Source organism: Odocoileus virginianus, chromosome 34, assembly GCF_023699985.2.
Source record: "Odocoileus virginianus isolate 20LAN1187 ecotype Illinois chromosome 34, Ovbor_1.2, whole genome shotgun sequence".
In the NCBI taxonomy this organism is placed as follows: Eukaryota; Metazoa; Chordata; class Mammalia; order Artiodactyla; family Cervidae; genus Odocoileus; species Odocoileus virginianus.
This window is the reverse complement of record NC_069707.1, coordinates 20,890,411-20,909,982: the sequence shown is the minus strand read 5'-3', so window position 1 is coordinate 20,909,982 and position 19,572 is coordinate 20,890,411. Positions and strand designations below refer to the sequence as shown.

At 39.5% G+C, this 19,572-nt stretch overlaps 1 protein-coding gene across 5 annotated transcripts in view; it reads left to right on the top strand.

Moving 5' to 3' along the window:
- The window catches only part of UTRN (utrophin), a 546,437-nt gene that overhangs the window by 166,703 nt on the left and 360,162 nt on the right, over positions 1-19,572 (top strand). For all 5 annotated transcript variants that reach the window (XM_070461578.1, XM_070461576.1, XM_070461579.1 and 2 more), the window contains 4 exons: positions 1,748-1,893; positions 3,061-3,273; positions 14,744-14,857; positions 15,634-15,789. In XM_070461578.1, the coding sequence (XP_070317679.1) occupies positions 1,748-1,893; positions 3,061-3,273; positions 14,744-14,857; positions 15,634-15,789 (629 nt within the window). The remainder of the gene's footprint in view (positions 1-1,747; positions 1,894-3,060; positions 3,274-14,743; positions 14,858-15,633; positions 15,790-19,572) is intronic.

Sequence of the window (19,572 nt, the reverse complement as noted above, 5' to 3'; positions counted from 1 at the left end):
AAGACATCTTTCACATGCTGTTCAGACTGTGTTAATGGGATATAATGATTTTTAAAGAGTTTTTTTTTTTTTTTAGGGTGTAGTTTCTCCCTTTCACTGAAGGAGGCCAGCTGATATCATTACTAACAGGGCTAAAAAGAATGATCGCTTGCTTCTGTTTGCTCCAAATGGTTAAAGTTTTAGCAATGCCATCTCTTCTTTTCAAGGAAATAGTGTTCCTCTTTCAACGTTGGAAACATTTTGAAGAATTTTTACCTTTGGGTTAAGACTGGTCTGGGAAAGTTAATTCCTATAGATCTTTAAAACTCATTCCTCATATATTATTTTCTCCTTGGCTTTTAAGTCAGGAATTGCGTTGCATTATGTAATACTATGGGGAAGGCATGCTAAAAAGCTACACATTTAACCATACCCTTCCTTGAGGCAACTGTAGGTTATATAATGATGTATAAGACTCTATGGTGAGCAATTTGTCATGTTTCCTTTCTTTTGGAAAAGAATTTGGACACCATACTTCTGTTGACTGAACTCAGTTAATCTAGACCGTGAAGGGTTTGAGAGGACCTCCTTTTCAATTTGCCATTATGAAATCAGCTTTCATTTTTGACAAGAGCAGTTGAAATATTTATTCTTACCTTTAAAACAATTGGTAAATTTATTTATTTTTGTTTTTGATTGTTGTAACATATACATAACTTAAAACTTACCATTTTAGCCATTTTAAAGTGTAGAGTCCAGGAGTGTAAAATATATTCACATTGTCGTGCAACCCAGCCCCAGGACTTTTTCACTTTGTAAAATCGAAACTATATACCCGTTCAGCAGCAGCTCTTCATTTCCTCCTCCCCCAGCCCCTGGCAGCCACCATTCTACTCTCTGTTTCCATGAGTTTGACTATTCTAGAAACCTCTCCTAAGTGGAATCAGACAGTTTTTCTTTTTTGTTGACTGGTTCGTTTCACTTATCCTCAGAGTTCCTTTGTGTGGGTTGGGTATGTCAGAATTCCCTTCCTTTTTGAGGCTGAATAGTATTCTATTTTATGTAGACTTCATGTTTTGCTTATCTATTCATTTGTAGATGGGCGTTTGGCTTGTTTCCGACCTTCGGCTATTGTGACTAATACTTCTGGTTTCTTAACTTTTGCTGCTGGTTGGTCTCAGCTCTTTGTGCTTCAAAGGAGCTGGCTTCCTCTCCACTCTAGTGTTGCTTGTCTGTAAATTTGCCATCAGTGGCTGAAGTACCCATCCCTCCAGCTGGCTGGGGCAGCCATTATTTCCCAGGGTACCTGTGTGCCTAGCTGTGGTGTTCTGTACGGCGTCCACCCCTCTGCGGATGGCAGCCTGTCTACACACTTGAACTTAGAGGATGACTGGCTGGAGGGGATCTTGTCTCCTTTTATTCTTTCTGTAGCTACTGGGGCAAAGGAGATTATATGAGACAAAAGGATCATTGTAGTACCATCTTCAGAGAGACATTTCATCATGATGAAATGAAGAGAAATGATGGTGGGTTATTTAATATTTCAAGCATCAACATCCGCAGGAATGAAGTCACCACTGTCTGACTCTCAGAAATGCCAGTGGAGTGATTTATTTGATCTCTAAGAGAGACCCTATGTAATTTTAATTATGGAGTTTAACTTCTTGTGTAATAGAATTCACCTATTATATATAGAGATTAACAATATATATAGCAATATTAATTTCCTAACAATAGTTTCTCTAAGTGAGTACTTTTCCATGAACAGAACTGAAGAGCCGACCTGGACGTGTGTATTTGGAAACATTGAAAACACTGACAGATCTGCTAAATGACTCTGAAAATAAGGCCCAGATGTCTTTGAATGTCTTGAATGATCTTGCAAAGGTGGAGAAGGCCCTCCAAGAAAAAAAGGTAATATATAATTTAGGCCTAAGTGGTCTAGGTTCATTTCTAACATATCATATATTTTGAAATGTTTTTTAAAGATGTATTTGTTTTGGTCAAAATTGGTCAAACATTGCTTATATTTCTTATAATTTGAGAGTTAATTACTATAATTTAAGATCTCAGATACAAGGTGGTTATTAAATGTTTTTAATAGAATTTGCTAAGTCACTTCTGTTGTGTCCAACTCTTTGCTACCCCAAGGACCATAACCCGCCAGGCTTCTCTGTCCATGGGATTCTCCAGGCAAGACTTCTGGAGACGGTTGCCATTTCCTCCTCTAGGGATCTTCCCAACTCAGAGATCGAACCTGTGGCTCTTATGCCTCCTACATTGGCAAGTGGGTTCTTTACCAGGAGTGCCACCTGGGAAACCCTCTAATAGAATAAAAGCATATTTTCTCCTTCTATTGTGACTAGCTTAAAATTCTCAACTGGATAAAATATCTTTAATGAAATGAAGAGTATCGATTGTGTTCTTCTTTTTCTGTGTTGAATGAAAATGCTTCCCTGGTCACTTAAAGTATGTGTCTGCACTATTTCATCAGATACAAGTGATCCCCCATCGAGCCTTGCACACCGGGCCCTCATTGGGCCTGTTGTTCTGCTGGGTTTTAGTGCAGAGAATGTTGGGTTGGCCAAAAAGTTTGTTCAGGTGTTCCATAAAATATTACAGGAAAACCCAAATGAACTTTTGGCCAATCCAATATATTGTCTTGAAACCATACACAGCTCATATAGGGAAAGCTATGACTTTTTTGATTATACTTATTGGTTTTTCATGGGACTTCCCTGGTGTTTCAGTGCTAAAGAATCTGCCAGCAATGCAGGAGATGCAACAGATGTGGATTTGATCCCCCAGTCTGGAAGATCCTTTGGAGGAGGGAATGACAGGTCACTCCAGTATTCTTGCCTGGGAAATCCCAAGGCCATAGGGATTCAGTCCATGGGGTCTCAAAGAGTTGGACATGACTGAAGCGACTGGGCACATTATTTTTTCATGAGTTTTTCACAATTCTTTTTTGATCAAATTCTGTTTAAAAAGTGATTTTGACTGTTTATAATCATTATTATTGAATACATCTTCACAGATAGATTATTATGTGTATTTTTAATCTTGAAATCTGTTTTCCAGGCTCTTGATGAAATCCTGGTGAATCAAAAACCCGTGTTACATAAACTTGCAGAAGAAACAAAGGCTTTGGAGAAAAATGTTTCTCCAGATATAGAAAAAACATATAAGCAAGAATTTGATGATGTTCAAGGAAAGTGGAACAAACTGAAGGTCAAGGTTTCCAAAGATTTGCATTTGCTTGAAGAAATTACCCCCAAGCTCAGAACTTTTGAGGTAAATCTAAAGGCCACTAGGAGGTTAAGTTTATTGCAGACTAAAGTAGTAATTGTCATTAAATATCTATTATTTGAGTAGTTTGCATTCTTTCTGGTCCCATGTTTGTTAATATACTTAAGATGGGATATATACTTCCAACCAAAGATATACTTTTAATGGTACTGGAAACCACATTTATCTCCTTTTGCCTAGCAAAAAGACTTGTTGGTAGCAGTAAACTGGACCTTGCAGATAAGAGAAAATCGCTTAAAATTGTCAAAATAATGTTTCAGAGATGAGCTCGCATGAAATATTGGTTGGTGGTTAGATTGCAGTGGTGACTCGGTTAGAGTGGTAGAAGTTGCCTGGATAGTAGCAGATAGCTGAGTTCTTGAAGCTGTTTCCTTAAAATTTCAGACATTTTTAGACCTTTGAAAAACCTGAACTAGGCTACTAACAACCAGTATCAGATTGGGAAAGCAGGTAATTCGAGGGACATGAAAATTCAGAAAAGTGAAACTGAAAGCTGACTCTTTGCTACCCCATGGACTATACAGTCCATGGAATTCTCCAGGCCAGAATACTAGAGTGGGTAGCCTGTCCCTTCTCCAGGGGATCTTCACAACCCAGGGATCGAACCCAGGTCTCCCGCATTGCAGGCGGATTCTCTGCCAGCTGAGTTGCAAGGGAAACCCAAGAATACTGGAGTGAATAGCCAATCCACTCACCAGGGGATCTTCCTGACCCAGGAATCAAACCAGAGTCTCCTTCATTGCAGGCTGATTCTTTACCAACTGAGCTATTCAGAAGCAGGATCCTTTGTTCCATCTGAAAATGTTGACAGATAGAGAGTTCCAGAAGAAAGGATAATGTGAGGATGTAAGGAGAAAGTGGTCAAGGTCCATGTCAGACGGGACAGTCAGGATTTAACGTTTCACCTGCAGGGAGGATGAAGAAAGGAAATAATAAAGTTTCTGAGTCACCTGGTAGAGAAGGTCCAGATGAAGGATGAACTGATTACACTCCCTTTGTAACCCACTAGTGCCTCCTTGTGTCCCTTGTGGCTCAGCTTGTAAAGAATCTGTCTATAATGCAGGAGACCTGGGTTCTATCTCTGGGTTGGGAAGATCCCCTGGAGAAGGGAAAGGCTACCCACTCCAGTATTCTTGCCTAGAATTCCATGGACTGTATAGTTCATGGGGTCACAAAGAGTCGGACACGACTGAGTGATTTTCACTTTCACTTTCAGTGCCTCCTTACCTTGGTCTTTTGTGGTTTATTTTCTCTACTTATGTATCCAAGGTATACTTCTCATATAGTGCCTGGCACAGAGAAGACACGCAATGATATTTTTCGGTGAATGAAATGAGATTAGTAATATGAGATTTAGATGTGCATATATATATATATATATATATGTATATATTTAGAGATGTTCTATATATATGCTTATATATATGAGAATTTTTATAAAAGTTGTTTCTAAGAAAGTGGAAATATTGAAATGAAGACAAAACTTATGAAAATGATGTTTTAAAAATTAAAATCGGAGCATGTGGTAGAAGCTGGTAGGCTATACAGTCTAGGAAAGGATCCAGGAAGATGAGCAGGAGAGGGGATCGCTGAAATATGAGGGAAGCTGTTTGACACAGAAACCAACATTTCCAAGTCATGACGGGAGAATAAGGATGGCAGGGGTTCTGTGTGTGCGTGTGGTCGTAGTGGAAGGAATTAGTTTTCTTGAAGTGTAAGCTGCAGTTCTACACTGAGATCTCGTTTGAGCAAACCATTAATTTTGAAGAGGAGTGTGTTTTTCTGTAGTTTTTTGGCTTAAATTTGTGAGTGGATCCACTTCCCTTTGTGTGTGTGCATGTGTGTGTGCGCGCATGCGCATGTTAGTAACTCAGTAGTGTTAGACTCTTGGCGACCTCATTGCAGCCCTCCAGTCTCTGCTGTCCGTGCAGTTCTCCAAGCAAGGATACTAGAGTGGGTAGCCATTCCTTTCTCCAGGAGATCTTCCAGAACCAGGATTGAACCCAGGTCTCCTGCTTTGCAGGCGAATTCTTTACTGTCTGAGCCACCAGTCTTCAATTGTTCTTTCCAACATTAAAAACCACAATTACTCTTATTTGTGATTTAAAATTTTTGTTATGTTCCAAGTATTGGATTATCAGTGGTTCTCGACCGTGGGTAAATTTGCCCCCAGAAGGACATTTTTTAAATGTTTGGAGACATTTTTTGTTATCACAACTATAGGGAAAGGGTGGATTCTGTTGGCAAGTTAGTGGGTAGAGGCCAAGGTTACAGCTGATGCACAGGATAGCCCACACCACAGAAGAATTTCCCGGTCCAGATGTCATCAGGGCCAACGTTGAGCAATGCTGATTAAAGTATTTCCTATCTTTTCAAAAGATCATTGCTTTATTTTCATAAATTCTGAGATATAGTTAGGAAAATTTACGGGTGAAGATTAACCCAAGGGTTAATAATCTCTTCTGACTTCTTGATGTGTTATTTTAGGGTTAGCTAAATGGGTGCCAATATTTTAATATGGAATTTAAAGTGAATAAGTATTCCTGCAGAACACAAAAGAGGGTTCTGTGGTTGTTACTAATGTAACAAATCCAGGCCAGTTGGAGCATATGCCAACTTTTCTTTTTCTTAAGTTCAGTCATGTCTGACTCTGTGACCCCATGGACTGCAGCCTGCCAGGCTCCTCTATCCATGGAATTCTCCAGGCAAGAATACTGGAGTGAGTAGCCCATCCTTTCTCCAGGGGATCTTCTCAACATAGGGATCGAACCCAGGTATTCTGCATTGCAAGCGGATTCTTTACCATCTGAGCCACCAGGGAAGCCCAGTTGGAGCATATGCCAATTTTATTTCCATTAAAAATATCTCACTTCAAGCACATGTGTCTGCATATTTAGATGTTTTTTTTTTTTAAATTACATTAACAGATTTTAATGTGAATTACAATTTTTATTTTTATTTTTATTCCATTTATTTTTATTAGTTGGAGGCTAATTACTTTACATCTGAATTACAATTTTTAGATTTACTTTTTGTGTCCTAACTGTTGGCGATGTCTGTATTCCCTAGTCATGCAGCTTCTTTATTGCAATATGTATTTCTTCAATTCTAAAGAACATTTTGCTCCTGTATTTGCTTTGAACGAATTGCTTGTTACTTAAACTGCTCACAATTCACTTAGGAAAACTTTTACTTTTTCCCCTGAAGATAATTGCAGTCAATATTCATTTGTAGATTAAAGTTGTTTTTCCTTTTTTAATGACCTGGTGTCTTTTTCTAGGCATTCAAGTTCTATTTTGTCTTTAAGGCATGAAGTACTGTAGGTTTTCGGTTCAGTGCCAATTTATGATGATGTTTCTTAGGAACAAAGTGGTTGACTTGTTTATTTTTCAAATGCATTTTAAACTGTGTAAGAAATACATACATACTGCTCATTGAAGACACTGAGTAATAGAAACTTACTGAGAATGAGCACTGAGAAGTTCCCTTTCTTTCCCAACGCGCTTCCCTGGTGGTTCAAATGGTAACGAATCTGCCTGCGATGCAGGAGACCCAGGTTCAACCCCTGTGTTGGGAAGATCTCCTGGAGAAGGAATTGGCAACCCACTCCAGCACTCTTGTGTGGAGAATTCCTTGGACAGAAAAACCTGGCAGGTTACAGTTCATGGGATTGCAATGAGTTGGACATGACTGAGCAACCAACTGTGACTTTTCTTCCTCAATACCATTTCCGTTCCTGGGAGTCGCTAACAGTAACAGTGATCCTTGCTGGAGATACACATACTCAAAATAAGAAAGAAAAGTTCATGAATATGACTAATTCTAATCACTTTCCCCCCTTACTAACAGAACCAAGTGATACTGGGACTCCATGAGGGATTCCATTGATACTCCCAGTATTACTTGTATTCCAGTATCACGTCTATTTAAATAGATGGTACCCAGATGCATGAATATGGATTAGAATATCAATTTCACTACTCAAAATAATAATGCTTTTTATTGACACAGCACATTTAAACTTTGAGAGTATTTTCAAAGCTGTGTACTTATAGTTTCCCTACCATCCTACAATACTTGAAAGGTGATCTTGGTATCTTTTTATGTACAAATTTTAGTTTTCTGTTATTCATTGGCAAATAGTGTTTTGCTTATGTGCCTGCCTTTCCCATATCTACATGGCTGGTTTCTTTTATATAAATAGTGGTGGGGCCTGCATTGTTATTCACAGTGTCATGTTCAAATATGTTTGTAAATTCTTCTTTAAATCTATTTTTGCCATATTAATGATCTCAATTCTTGTTAAGATGTTGCTGATGCTTTAAAAAAACTCTCCCAGAAAGTCTTACCACTTTTTCCAGGAAGCAAAATATTTTAAAACATGTGAAAAATTTCACTATTGATTTTACTAACATGACTTTCTTATGAATTATGGGGATTAAATATTATAAAATCCTAAGACACTGCTATCACCAGCAGTACTGTCTTTGAGTTCAGGGGCTGCAAGTGTATTTCCTATGGTTTTCTTTACCCTGTTCAAGATCCCCTGTAGCTTGTCATGCGCTTCCCAGGTGGCGCTAGTGGTAAAGAACCCGCCTGCCAATACAGGTGACTTAAGAGATGTGGGTTTGATCCCTGGGTCAGGAAGATCCCCTGGAGGAAGGCGTGGCAACCCACTCCAGTATTCTTGCCTGGGAAATCCAATGGACAGAGGAGCCTTGTGACTACAGTCCACAGAGTCGCCCAGGGTTGGACACAGCACCTCCAAGTCATGAAACTGTCCTCAAGGCCCACACAAGCTCTCATATTTACCAATATTTACCTCCCTCCTCTTTGAACCTTCTCTTTAGCCCCTTCCTTCTGTTTGCAGACTGTTATAAACCTGTTGCCCTGATAATCCCATTACCATTTAAATCTGACTCCTGCTTGCAGCTCTTCTCTCTTGGATTCACTGGCCGCACTAATACCAGAGTTGTATTTCTGGAAGGCAGCTGGTTGTCTTTGTCAAAATAATACAAAGTGCTCTCACAAACATCTCCTGTCTTCTGCCTTCTCCTTGCTCTCGAGCCCTGCCTGCATCTTCTCCTGTGAGCTGTCTCGGGTGGGGAGACAGTGTGGTGGGTCACGAAGAACACATCAGACAATTGCCCTTTTCCGGAAAAGTCACTTACTTGCTAGGAATTTACAGCCTCCTTTTCTTGGTTCATCCTTAAAGAAGAAGCTGCTTCTCCGAGCAGTCTTTGGTCTTATTCACCATTATACTCAGAGCTGATTATTCCTTCCTCCACTACATGTTGTTTATACCTTCACAATTACTCGATCTCGGGCCACCTTTTATTAAGACTGAGACCTGTATGTTTGTCCTTCGCCAGGGCGTGAGCTCTTTGAACATAGAGACCTTATCTGGCATATAGCAGGCGAGTGGATGTGAGTGTCTCCGCTTTGCAGGGGCCTGCAGGCATAGTATGCGTTCGTACTTCTCTAGTGAGGTTGGATCTGTTATAAAGTCTAAATGTCTGGGTGTCCTTGGCAGGACACCCATGTAGTCACACCTCTCCCTTTAACTGATGGACAAAGACACACGCTGAACTCTGTGTTCTCACCCGGAGTGTGGAAGGGAACATGCTGGAGCTCTGAAACAAGCAGAACCAGGTTGAGAAATTACTTTGGAACACATTTCAGGGTAGAAACCCAAGGGTAAACATTTTCTAAAAGTAATGTGCCGTGTAACTGATTTAATTCTTTCTAGGTAACACATAACTGATAGAATGATCTCATAGGTTTCTTTTTTTTCCCCTCTTCCTCATTGCGAATGTGTTTTACTTTAATACAGGAAATATTGGTGCTTTTTGGATCTTAAATTGAAGAATGCTATTGGTTTCAGATTAATAATTGCAGTAGCAGTGTCACTGCTGGCCTTCTCTACTAAGTGAGGGAACACAGAGTGTTTTGAGGTTAATGAATATAAATCAAAGAAAATAGAAACATACTGCCTTAAGTTGCTGTTTTAAAGTTGGTTTCACAACTCTTCTTGCCTATGTCTTGGGTTAGATATTGGCTGTTTAAAAAGCTGTGGACATTCCAATAGATAGGGGAGGAACAAGATAAAATGCCAAGAATTTCGCTGTAAATAAAATCTTGGGTGGTAGTTGTGTACCTTGGAGTCTTACTGTCGTCCATCCAGAGATAGCAGGCTTCAGATTTCCTCCATCCCTGGTTCAGGGGCTGGGGGTGGGAGATGGACGTGTAGGCTTAATGGAATTGTTTCTATGACCTCACATTCCATTTCTGTGGCCCAGCAGCAGGTGTTGCTCATCTGAAGTGCTTGCAAATCAGTGCTTTTGAGTCATGGTGGTCAGCGCAACATTTTGATCCCTCCAAACTGGAGTATTTGATACTTTGGTTTTAAAAATTTCCATGTTAGTCATTTTATATTTCATTGAGAATTTATGAGTATAAATACGAATGAGAAATGGTTACCTTCGATTAGTATATATAGGGTGTTTCTGCCTCTGAAATAATAACATTCATTTTAGAAATATACTAGGATTTAAACACATTTTTTTTTTGTGCTTTAAAAGAACTGAAGTCCTTCCAGTGAAGACAGAACATTAGAAATTGCCTCTTTAGGGCTTCCCTGGAGGCTCAGCTGGTAAAGAATCCGCCTGCAATGAGGGAGAGATTGCCCCTTTAAGCATCTCTGTGTATCTCTATTCCTATATTCATTCTGCAAGTAAACGGAGAAGGTAAAAAAAAATTAAATACACATTAGTGTACATTAGAAACTCATAAAGGCATCAGCTGAGTGATTGTTAAATGGATAGAGAAACACTTCATGTGAACTTTTTCATTTTCTTTGTAACCTCGTAGCTGTACCGTTCGCTTAAAGATCAGCAGATTTCGGTATTTTTTTTAAAAGCACGGGAAACATCTACTACAAGTGGACTAAGATAGTTATTTTTCTTCTAGGGGAAGAGGTGATATTGGAAAGCCTCTCCACCTTTCACATTTACCTGCACACAAGTGGCTGTTGTAGTGATCGTAGTGACCTAGTAACCTTTCCCACACGGCACAGCCGCAGGGTAGAGAGGCCTTGAGCAGCTGCTGTTATCAGGCCCCTTTCTTTTGGGCCTTCTCTCATGTACTTGGGTTCCTTCTGCGGAGCTGAATTCAGCCAGGTCTGGTGAGAAAGATCATAAGCAGTAGCCCTTTCACACAGTCACTTTGAACAGATATAGGATGGAACTAGCATTGATGTTGACAGCAGTTGGACACTTTACACTGATGCTTATGCAAATATGTCCTCACCCTTGCTGCTGGTTCTGCGAAGCTTCTGTTGGGAACAGACACCAGAACCCAAAGTGGTAAGTCTTTTGTGGGCTTAATCTTGGTAATAAGACACTTGATTTTGTGGGTCTGAGTAATAACAGCTACCATTTACTGCAAACCTACTCTGTACTAGAGCCAATCTAAACCATCTCTGTTTTTCAGAATAGTCAGGCAGAGTAGTTGTTATTATTCCTGTTTTATAGGTGAGCTATGGAAGCTCCCAGAAGAGAAACTGAGAAGTTTCTCAAGGTCTCGTGGCTGGTTAGGTGCTGAGCTAGGTATTCAGACCTTGGTCTTTCTTTTCAAAGGTCATGCTGCCTGTCTTAGAACTGAGCGCAGTCAGGATTACCCTGCAGGACTTTTAGTAGTGAAAACAGCTTTTCAGATTCCTCTCTGTTCCCTTTGTTATCATTGGAATGATCCATCGGTCTCCTGGGTTGTCTGTGTCTGTTGCTTCCCTCTTCCTTTTTTCTCATGTTTAACTGTAGGAGGAGGTGGCTCAGTGGTAAAGAATCTGCATGCCAATGCAGGAGCCACAGGAGATGCTGGTTTGATCCCTGGGTCAGGAAGATCTGCTGGAGAAGGGCATGGAAACCCACTCCAGTATTCTTGCTTGGAGAATAATACCATGGACAGAGGAGCTTGGGGACTAAAGTCCATCAAAGAGTCCAGCACGACTGAGTGACTAAGCATGCACACATGCAACTGTAAGAGGAAGAATGGGTGTGTGTGTGTGAGTTGTGTGTGCTCACAAGGGTCTGTGTGTGTTTGAAGGAGGAAGAGAGGGAGGAGGTTGATGGAACAGGACTTCCTTTTCTGTACCAAAGACAGGGATCCCTCAGGCTGCTCACATCAGTCAAGGCTGATTGTGGTTAAAACCTCCATATAAATTTCAAAAATTCTTGGCCCGGGAGACTGTCAATTTTCCTTACTCCATACTTGATTAAATGAAATGCCCTGTTACATAGCAGTAATGCTGCCTTGAATTCTGAAAAAGTTCAGACTAGAGATTAACAGTGCAAGAAGTGGTAACAAGTGGACAGTTTAAAAAGGCCCTCATGAACTCTACAGATGTATTTGTTCTTTCCTTTTGCATTTTTTATCTTTTGCACACCCCACCCTACCCTGCCTTGACTATGTCTTCCTAAGCAGTCTTCTTGGATAAGGCCTGTGAATGCTGAAGCAAGCCTAAAAGAAGAGAGACGTCACCGACTGAAAATATTATCAGAGTAGCATGGATGTATGAGAAGACGTGACAGAAACGGGATGAAGAGCAGAGGGAAGGGAAGCTTGGGGAAAGAGCTCAGTGTGACTGAAAGGGCTTTCATAGCTTGCTTGGGACAGGGAGAATGAGAAATGTCTGCTCCGGGTGGTGTAATATGAACAGAGGAGACAGAAAGGCTCGGCCACAGAAGCCCTCTTTGCTTCCCATCTTCATCAGAGAATGACCTTGCGAGCTGGAAAGTGGAGAATGGTCATTACTGAGAGTGCATTAGAGCCTGAATTATGAGTTAGATGGAAAAACCACGCGATCCTTCTGATGCCGAAATCTACATCCCCAGTAATGTGGTGTTTTACCCATGATCTCAAGGTCGCATTATGTGACTTGTGAGGAAATTACCAGGACATTGGAGATGGGTGAATGTCTTAAATAAGAGGGAGATGAGTGAATGTTTTAAATAAGGGGGAACATTATTTTCTAGAAGCTAAGGACCTGCACTAAGCTTGGTGTCAGTTCCTGGCAAAGCTGTAGATAAATGATTGCCCAGAGACCTTACCTGTGCTTGGTAAAGAGTGTGGTGGTCCCCAGAAATCAGCATGGACACCACTCAGAAGCCTTGTCCAGACCTCATTTTTTTAAGTACTGCTTTCTTTTATTTAATTTTTTGGAGGAGGATACTAGATTATTATATATACAGATTCATAGTCTCACATTTCATGTGTGCTCATTTAGCTTAAATAGTGCTCACAGACTATCATTTTGGGTAAGGCTTGATTTCAGTAAAGTATTTGGGAATATCCCTTAAAACCTAAGTGAAATGCTACTTCGATGCTATCCCATGTTTTGAAAACTAAGCCGAAAAGTTTGTTGGCTAATGAATGAGGTGATGTCCTCGTGTGGGGATGCTCAGGAAGGGACTGTAATTGGCCTTATTTTTCACCTGGGAAAGAACCCCCAAGCCCAACCAAACAACAACAACAACAACAACAACAACAACAACAACAACAAACCCAACTCAACAGGAGAAGGATGCCTCACTGTCAGATTGCAGATAAGAGAAAGCTGGGAAGAGCAGCTGATAAGAAAGTGGAGAGACTAAAAATTCGAATCATCCTGTTGGCTTTTTATTATTTTATTACTAAGTAGTATTGTTAAATATTGTTAATATTTGTAATTCTGTTATGCCCGATGTCTGAATCCCTGAGCGGGAAGAGAGAAGGCTTCCAAGACAGTGCAACTCTCATAAAAGGGAAGTTTATTGCTGACTCGAGTCAGGGCTCCTGCCACGCGTCCAACGCAGTGGTACGGGGTCAGAGAGCGCTGAACTCAAGCTGTTACCCAATTTATAAGGTGTGCATAAGCAGTTGGTAGCTGGCTTAAGCAGATTGGTTACATGTTTGCAAAGTAATCTTATTGGCCCAAACCTTCGCGGGCTTTTTTCAAACTTGGGCGTTCGCGGGCTTTTCAGCTTTCCCCTGATAGGTTCCCTTTTTCTTACTAGGCGCATGTTGATTGGCTGGCTCCAGGTGGCCTGATAATCATGTTACCCTGGAAAACCAGGCCTACTCCTAATCTAGGCTGTCTATCATGGTGCAGCCTCACAATTTCAAGTTCTGAATTTATTACCAAAATCAATTAAACAATATAGTAGGGTAGGGAAAATATCCTTTTGAGGTTGTTATGGAATTTTTGGACTTTTAGCTAATCATAATATTATGAATAATATATATCTATAAAAATTTTCAAAAAGGAAGCAAAATGCAACTCTACAGTAAGCAAAATAAAACAAAAGAAATTCAGATGACATTTTCTGAATATACTGTCTATATCTGAAATACCACTTAGGTTACCTCTTTGTCATTCATTCCAGCATTTTAAGGATAAGAGTAATTGGTTCTTGGTGGCATATTTTAAGTACGTTAAAAAGTTGACATAATTACCAGAGCAAGTTGATTGGAGTGTGGAGAACAACAGTATCTGGGTATCGTGTTCTAGAGACATCATGGCATGAATTGTGATTTTATAAACACTAAAAGACTAAGGGAAGACATAGTGGCTGCTTTCCAATCTGAAGGTTATCTTTGAATAAGATAGTTAATTTATCTCCATTCCTAGGGAGGAAGAAGAAACAAATAATTGAGGAAGGTACAAGGAAAGGAACAAGTCATACTGACCAATGATGAATGGGCACCTGGAAAGAAATGTTCATCACTTTAATGTAGTTTTGGAGCTGAAGTTAGATCTAGTTATTTGCATTCTTTAAGGTCCAGTTCCAATGTTACTACCTCTCTGAAGTCTCATTCTTTCTGCAAAATGTTTCCTTTCTCATTTCCCCAGCACCACATACAGGAACTGGATAACAGTGGGTGCTTAGTAAGTGCTGGGTGAAGGAATGGAGCTGGGTAGTGGACTGCACTGTGTTCTTAGATAACAAAGCATCCAATCACAGAACTAAGAACAGTCTACTGTATTCCCTCCATTGTGCTATTTTTCAAATCCTGCCTTGAGTAGCTAACTTAAAGGAGAAAATTGTTCTAAATTATATAAGAATAAATGATTTTTTAAGCTGATTATACCTAGAAAAGCATCTCTCCCTTTAATTTGAATTTTTAATCATAGATATAGTTCATATTAAGCAAGATAGCTTTGTTCACTGGAGAACATTTTGAAATTTTTAGAATGATCACCAAGATATCATCTCATGAGGATTTTAGGTGACAATGAAAGAAATAATTATTTTCAATGTTGGACGTTTTTATTTTTTTTTTAAAGAAATAAAATAAATGAAAATGATGCTATCAAAGTTTTGAAAAGTTGCCTTTTCTCCTGTAGCAATAGATCTTGAGATGTAGTAGGTTGAATGTCACTGAGTAATATCCCTCTTTGTTATTGTGTTCGATCTAGGCTGATTCAAAAGTCATTGAGAAGTGGATGGATGGTGTGAAAGACTTCTTAATGAAAGAGCAGGCTGTCCAAGGAGATGCCGAAGGGCTACAAAGACAGCTTGACCAATGCTCTGTGAGTTCTGCTGAGCTGGGGAATCCGCTATAATAAATAAAATTTTCTTCTTCATCTTTATTATTTGCTGCTTTTATTAAAATTGTAAGAATATGGCATGACAATAAACCTAGATAAAACATGTTTCAATATAAACCTGTTTTTTGACTTTATAACTAGTCAAAGAATGACTTATAATTCACATTTCTATTTTTGGCTGTGATTATAAAGTTTTTAAAAAATTATTTATTTTATATTGGAACATAGTTGCAGCAAAGTGATTCAGTTACACATGTATCTGTTTCTTTTTCAGATTCTTTTCCCACATAGGTTATTGCAGAATAAATTTTGGATGGAGAACACAAGAGCAATTTTAGTTCATTAGTAGCTGCTGTTTTATGTTGCAGTGACAGTCTTAGTGTCATAACTACCAATTGTATATTGTTCTCACTAAACTTATGGTGAGACTTTAAGAAAAACACTTTTTACAAATGAAGTTTGCCAGTAATACTTCATGCATTTTATATTTGGTGGAATCATTAGGCTTCTGTAAATTAATTAAAAGTACTATTCCCAGCTGAGAGTCAAGTATTTGCAGTCTAATTTGTCAGATGGCTATTTGAATCATTCATGTGAAATGAATTTCTTAAGACACAATATTTCTTAAGTTGTTAAACGTCTTGACTCCCAAGCAGTCTGTTCTTAAAATATTTGCAGAGATAGAGGCAGACAGACTATAATAATGGCATCCCCTTATGTCGGAATGGACTCAACAAGGGCTTATTTTATGTGTTCAGGCATTTGTTAATGAAATAGAAACAATCGAATCGTCTCTGAAAGACATGAAAGAAATAGAGGCTAACCTTCGAAGCTGTCCAGTTGCTGGAATCAAAGCCTGGATGCAAACAAAACTAGTTGACTGCCAATCACAACTGGAGAAATTTAGCAAGGAGGTAAGGTTTTCAGCTTAACCTGCATATGAATTTCAAGAGGTAGATAATGGCTTCTCTTGACTGAATAATTTTATATCCCATCCAGACTGAAAACCAGTGATCTATAATAACTATAGCATGGGTGGCAGGTTGGGGCAAGAATTGGATAACTTTTTTTTTTTTGGATAACTTTTTTAATGAAGGATGGGTACTGTTGTCCACTCTGCCCCTGGATGGGAATGAGCTTGATGTGTGCAATAAAGAATAAGAAAGTCATTGTAGCTGGAATAGAATGCAGGGAAGAGTTAGCAGGTTGGAGAGAAGGATTTGGGGTCAGGAGGTAAGTAGAGAAGGGTTGTGTATTGCTTTTGAGGCATAGGTTTTGAATTTTATTTCAAGTATGATTTCACTTAGAAAGCAGAGGGTTTTGAGCAATGAATTGACATATGATAGATCCTTTAAGGCTTCCCTGGTGGCTTAGACGGTAAAGCATCTGCGTGCAATGCCGGAGACCCAGGTTTGATCCCTGGGTTGGGAAGATCCCCTGGGGAAGGAAATGGCAACCCATTCCAGTACTCTTGCCTGGAAAATCCCATGGACGGAGGAGCCTCGGAGGCTGCAGTCCATGGGGTCGCAAAGAGTTGGACACCATCACTCTTGCTTCTATGTGGATAATTTGCTCTGGCAAAGCAAGAATAAAAATGGGGAGAATACTTAAAAGGTTATTGCAGTCTTAGAGAAAGAAGATGGCCCCTTGAACTAGGGAGATAGTGGTGGAAGTCATGAGAAATGTTAGGTTTGGACTAAATTTTGAAAATGGAGATGGGAGTGTAGTAATAGATTAGTTAATGTGATATGGGAAAAAGTGTATAGTTAGCAACTGTTCTGGATTTTTGCAAAGCTTCCAGTTTGTGTAATTGTGGTGCCATTTACTGAAATGGTGAAAAACTCAAGGAGAAGCTTTAGTGGGAATAGGTCAAATGATGCTGCCCATACTGGGACTAAATTCAAAATTACAGTACATGTAAATAGGGTTTCCAGCTCTAATCACCAGCCAAGGATGCTAAGAAGGAAAGGTTTGCCCCAGGGGAAATGCCAGAGGAGTAAGACCCCAAGGGCTGGGTGGAGAAAACTTTTCACAGCTCAATGCTGAGCTGAGCCCAGTCAAAACTGGAAAGCACATTAGATGGAAACTTTTGATGACCTTGAGAAAAGTGGTTCCAATGGAGTGGTGGGAAAGAAAAGCACACTGCATAATGTTGAGGAGAGGAAAGGAGATGAGGTCCTGGGGCAAGGGTAACCAGCTTTGAGAATTTCTCTGTTCAGGGGAACAGGGAAATGAGATTTGAATACTAGAAGGGACATGGGGATCCAAAGAACTGTTTTTGTAATTATTTTTTTTCAAAGATATTAATGAAAGTTTGCATGCCAAAAAAGATTTCCCTTAGAAAGAGATGATACAGGAGACTGAGAGAGATAATGACGGAAACAAAGTCTGTGGTTAGGCAAGAGTGGATGAGGTCCACCCTTTAAGTGAAAGAGCTCGTGTGAGGAGGTCCCTCTGTGGTAATGGATGGGGCAGCAACTGTGGGTACTGTAGGAATATGGTGTAGTAGTTTTGTTTTAATTGTTCTGTTTTGTTAGTGAAGTAATAGTGAGGTTGCATAGAGCTGAAGTGAGTGAGAAGGAATAAAAGAATGAGAAGAGAAAGTGTGAAATGCAGGAATACTCTATAGACAGTCACATAGGTAGTATATATCTCTCAATACAGTGCTTTTTTGTTTAATGTTTATACAAGAAAACTTTATATTTACATCCCTGAGTATTTGTTACCCCACAGTTTGCTTATTTTGAACAAGTTGAATTTTAAAGAAAAGTTAAAATTATGGTTGAGGGAACAGCCATAAACCATTCCTAAATTTGACAATTGTTAGTGTTTTACTGCGTTTGCCTATTCTCTTTCTCCCCCACCTCTTTACATCTATATATGTACACACCACCCACGCATATGCCTTTTTTTTTTTTTACTACATGTAGTTTTGACAGGAAGTTGAAAGTATTTTGACACTTCATTCTTAAATACTTCAGCATGCTTCTTCCATGAATGAGGACAGTCTTCTACAAAAGTGCAGTATCATTGTCACACTTAAGAAAATGTTTTCATAATATCATCTTGTATTCTAGTCAAATTCAGACTCCTCTAAATGTTTTATAATTTGATGATATGTGCTTAAAAGGAGCTGGGGTATTTTTGGGAAGTAAATAAGGAAAATGATTTGGAAGTGATGATGAGAAGCAAGGAAGACAAGAGATAGATAGGATAGATAGATAGAGCCTTAGATACATGTAGATATTTATATCTATTAATCTGTTGATAGATATGTATCTATGTATCTATGAGGGCAGAAGGAGAAGAGGGCATCAGAGGATGAGATGGCTGGATGGCATCACCAATGCAATGGACATGAACTTGGGCAAACTTCGGGAGATGGTGAGGGACAGAGGCCTGGCATGCTGCAGTCCACGGGGTCTCAAAAGAGTCAGACACAACTGTGCGACTTAATAGCAACAACATCTGTCTACATATATACATACATACACAAATGACAACATGGAATTAATTGTGAATTGTTATTGACTCAAAGTATGGGAATAAAATCACAGGAAAATTTTTTAAGTGTCTCCAGCAAGAAGGTAATTATGTAAAGCAGTTCTAAACTATTGTATTTCATTGAGTAGTAAAAAGGTTGAAGAAATTTTGGACAAACATCATGTTGCAAAATTTTTATTTTTCTAAGGAAGGACAGACATATAAAATCAACAAATAAAAAGTCTGTTATATTCCCAATCTCATGAAAGGAAAAAGCATCTTAATGCCAAAATATAGGAAGTATGTAGTCTTGGAATAATTAATGACAACTTTGAGTTTTTCTTTTTTTGAGAAGTTTGCTGCAGTGTCTTTGTCTTTCTTCTCTGAGGCTCCATGAAAATTGTATGTGACTGACTAGTGTTTAGAAACTACTTGTGAAAAGAATTTGGGGAATGTGGGTCCCCGAGATCTGTGTTTCCTTTTTTTAAAGTGTTGATCGGCAGGGCTGTGTGGCTTGCTGGCAGTAGGCTTTCTGAGTTCCATGTTGGGCAGTGAAATCCAAGCCCCTGTTTAGTGCCCGTCTATTTTTATGACCATGACCCTGTTTGGACAGTGGAACAGGAAGGCCAGTAAGTATTCCCACTTATTCTCATGAGAGCCGTCGTATTCCTATACTGCCCTTCACAGCCAAGCAAACCCTGGCAAGGTGACCATACCGTGAGATTTCATTTGAGCGGGAGGTTGAATAGTGAAGTGAGCCCTGGATGATCTACATGGTATATCTTCTTTCACAGTAGAAGTCAGAGTGTGGTTAGAGGGAGGATCTCTCTGAAGGGTGTTTTCAGGCCCCCTGAAATAGTTGACAAAGTTATTGAACCAGATTCAGACAAATAACCTATTTTCCAATGTAACTTTTTTGTAGCTGCGTGGAATATACCAATAGAGGAGGTTATCAAAACCAAAGTTTTGTAAAGCAGTGTTTTATGAATATCTTTAGTAGTAGTCTCCTCTCCTCTATTTTTTAAATTATTTTTTTACTCGTTTAGTTTTGGCTGTGCCGAATCTTCGCGGCTGCAGGTTTTCTCTAGTTGCGGAGAGCAGGGACTTCTCTCTGGTTGCAGTGCGTGGGCTTTTCATTGCAGTGGCTTCTCTTGTTGCAGAGCACGGGCCCTAGTGGTGTGGACTTTAGTGTTTATGGCGCGTGCATATCAGCC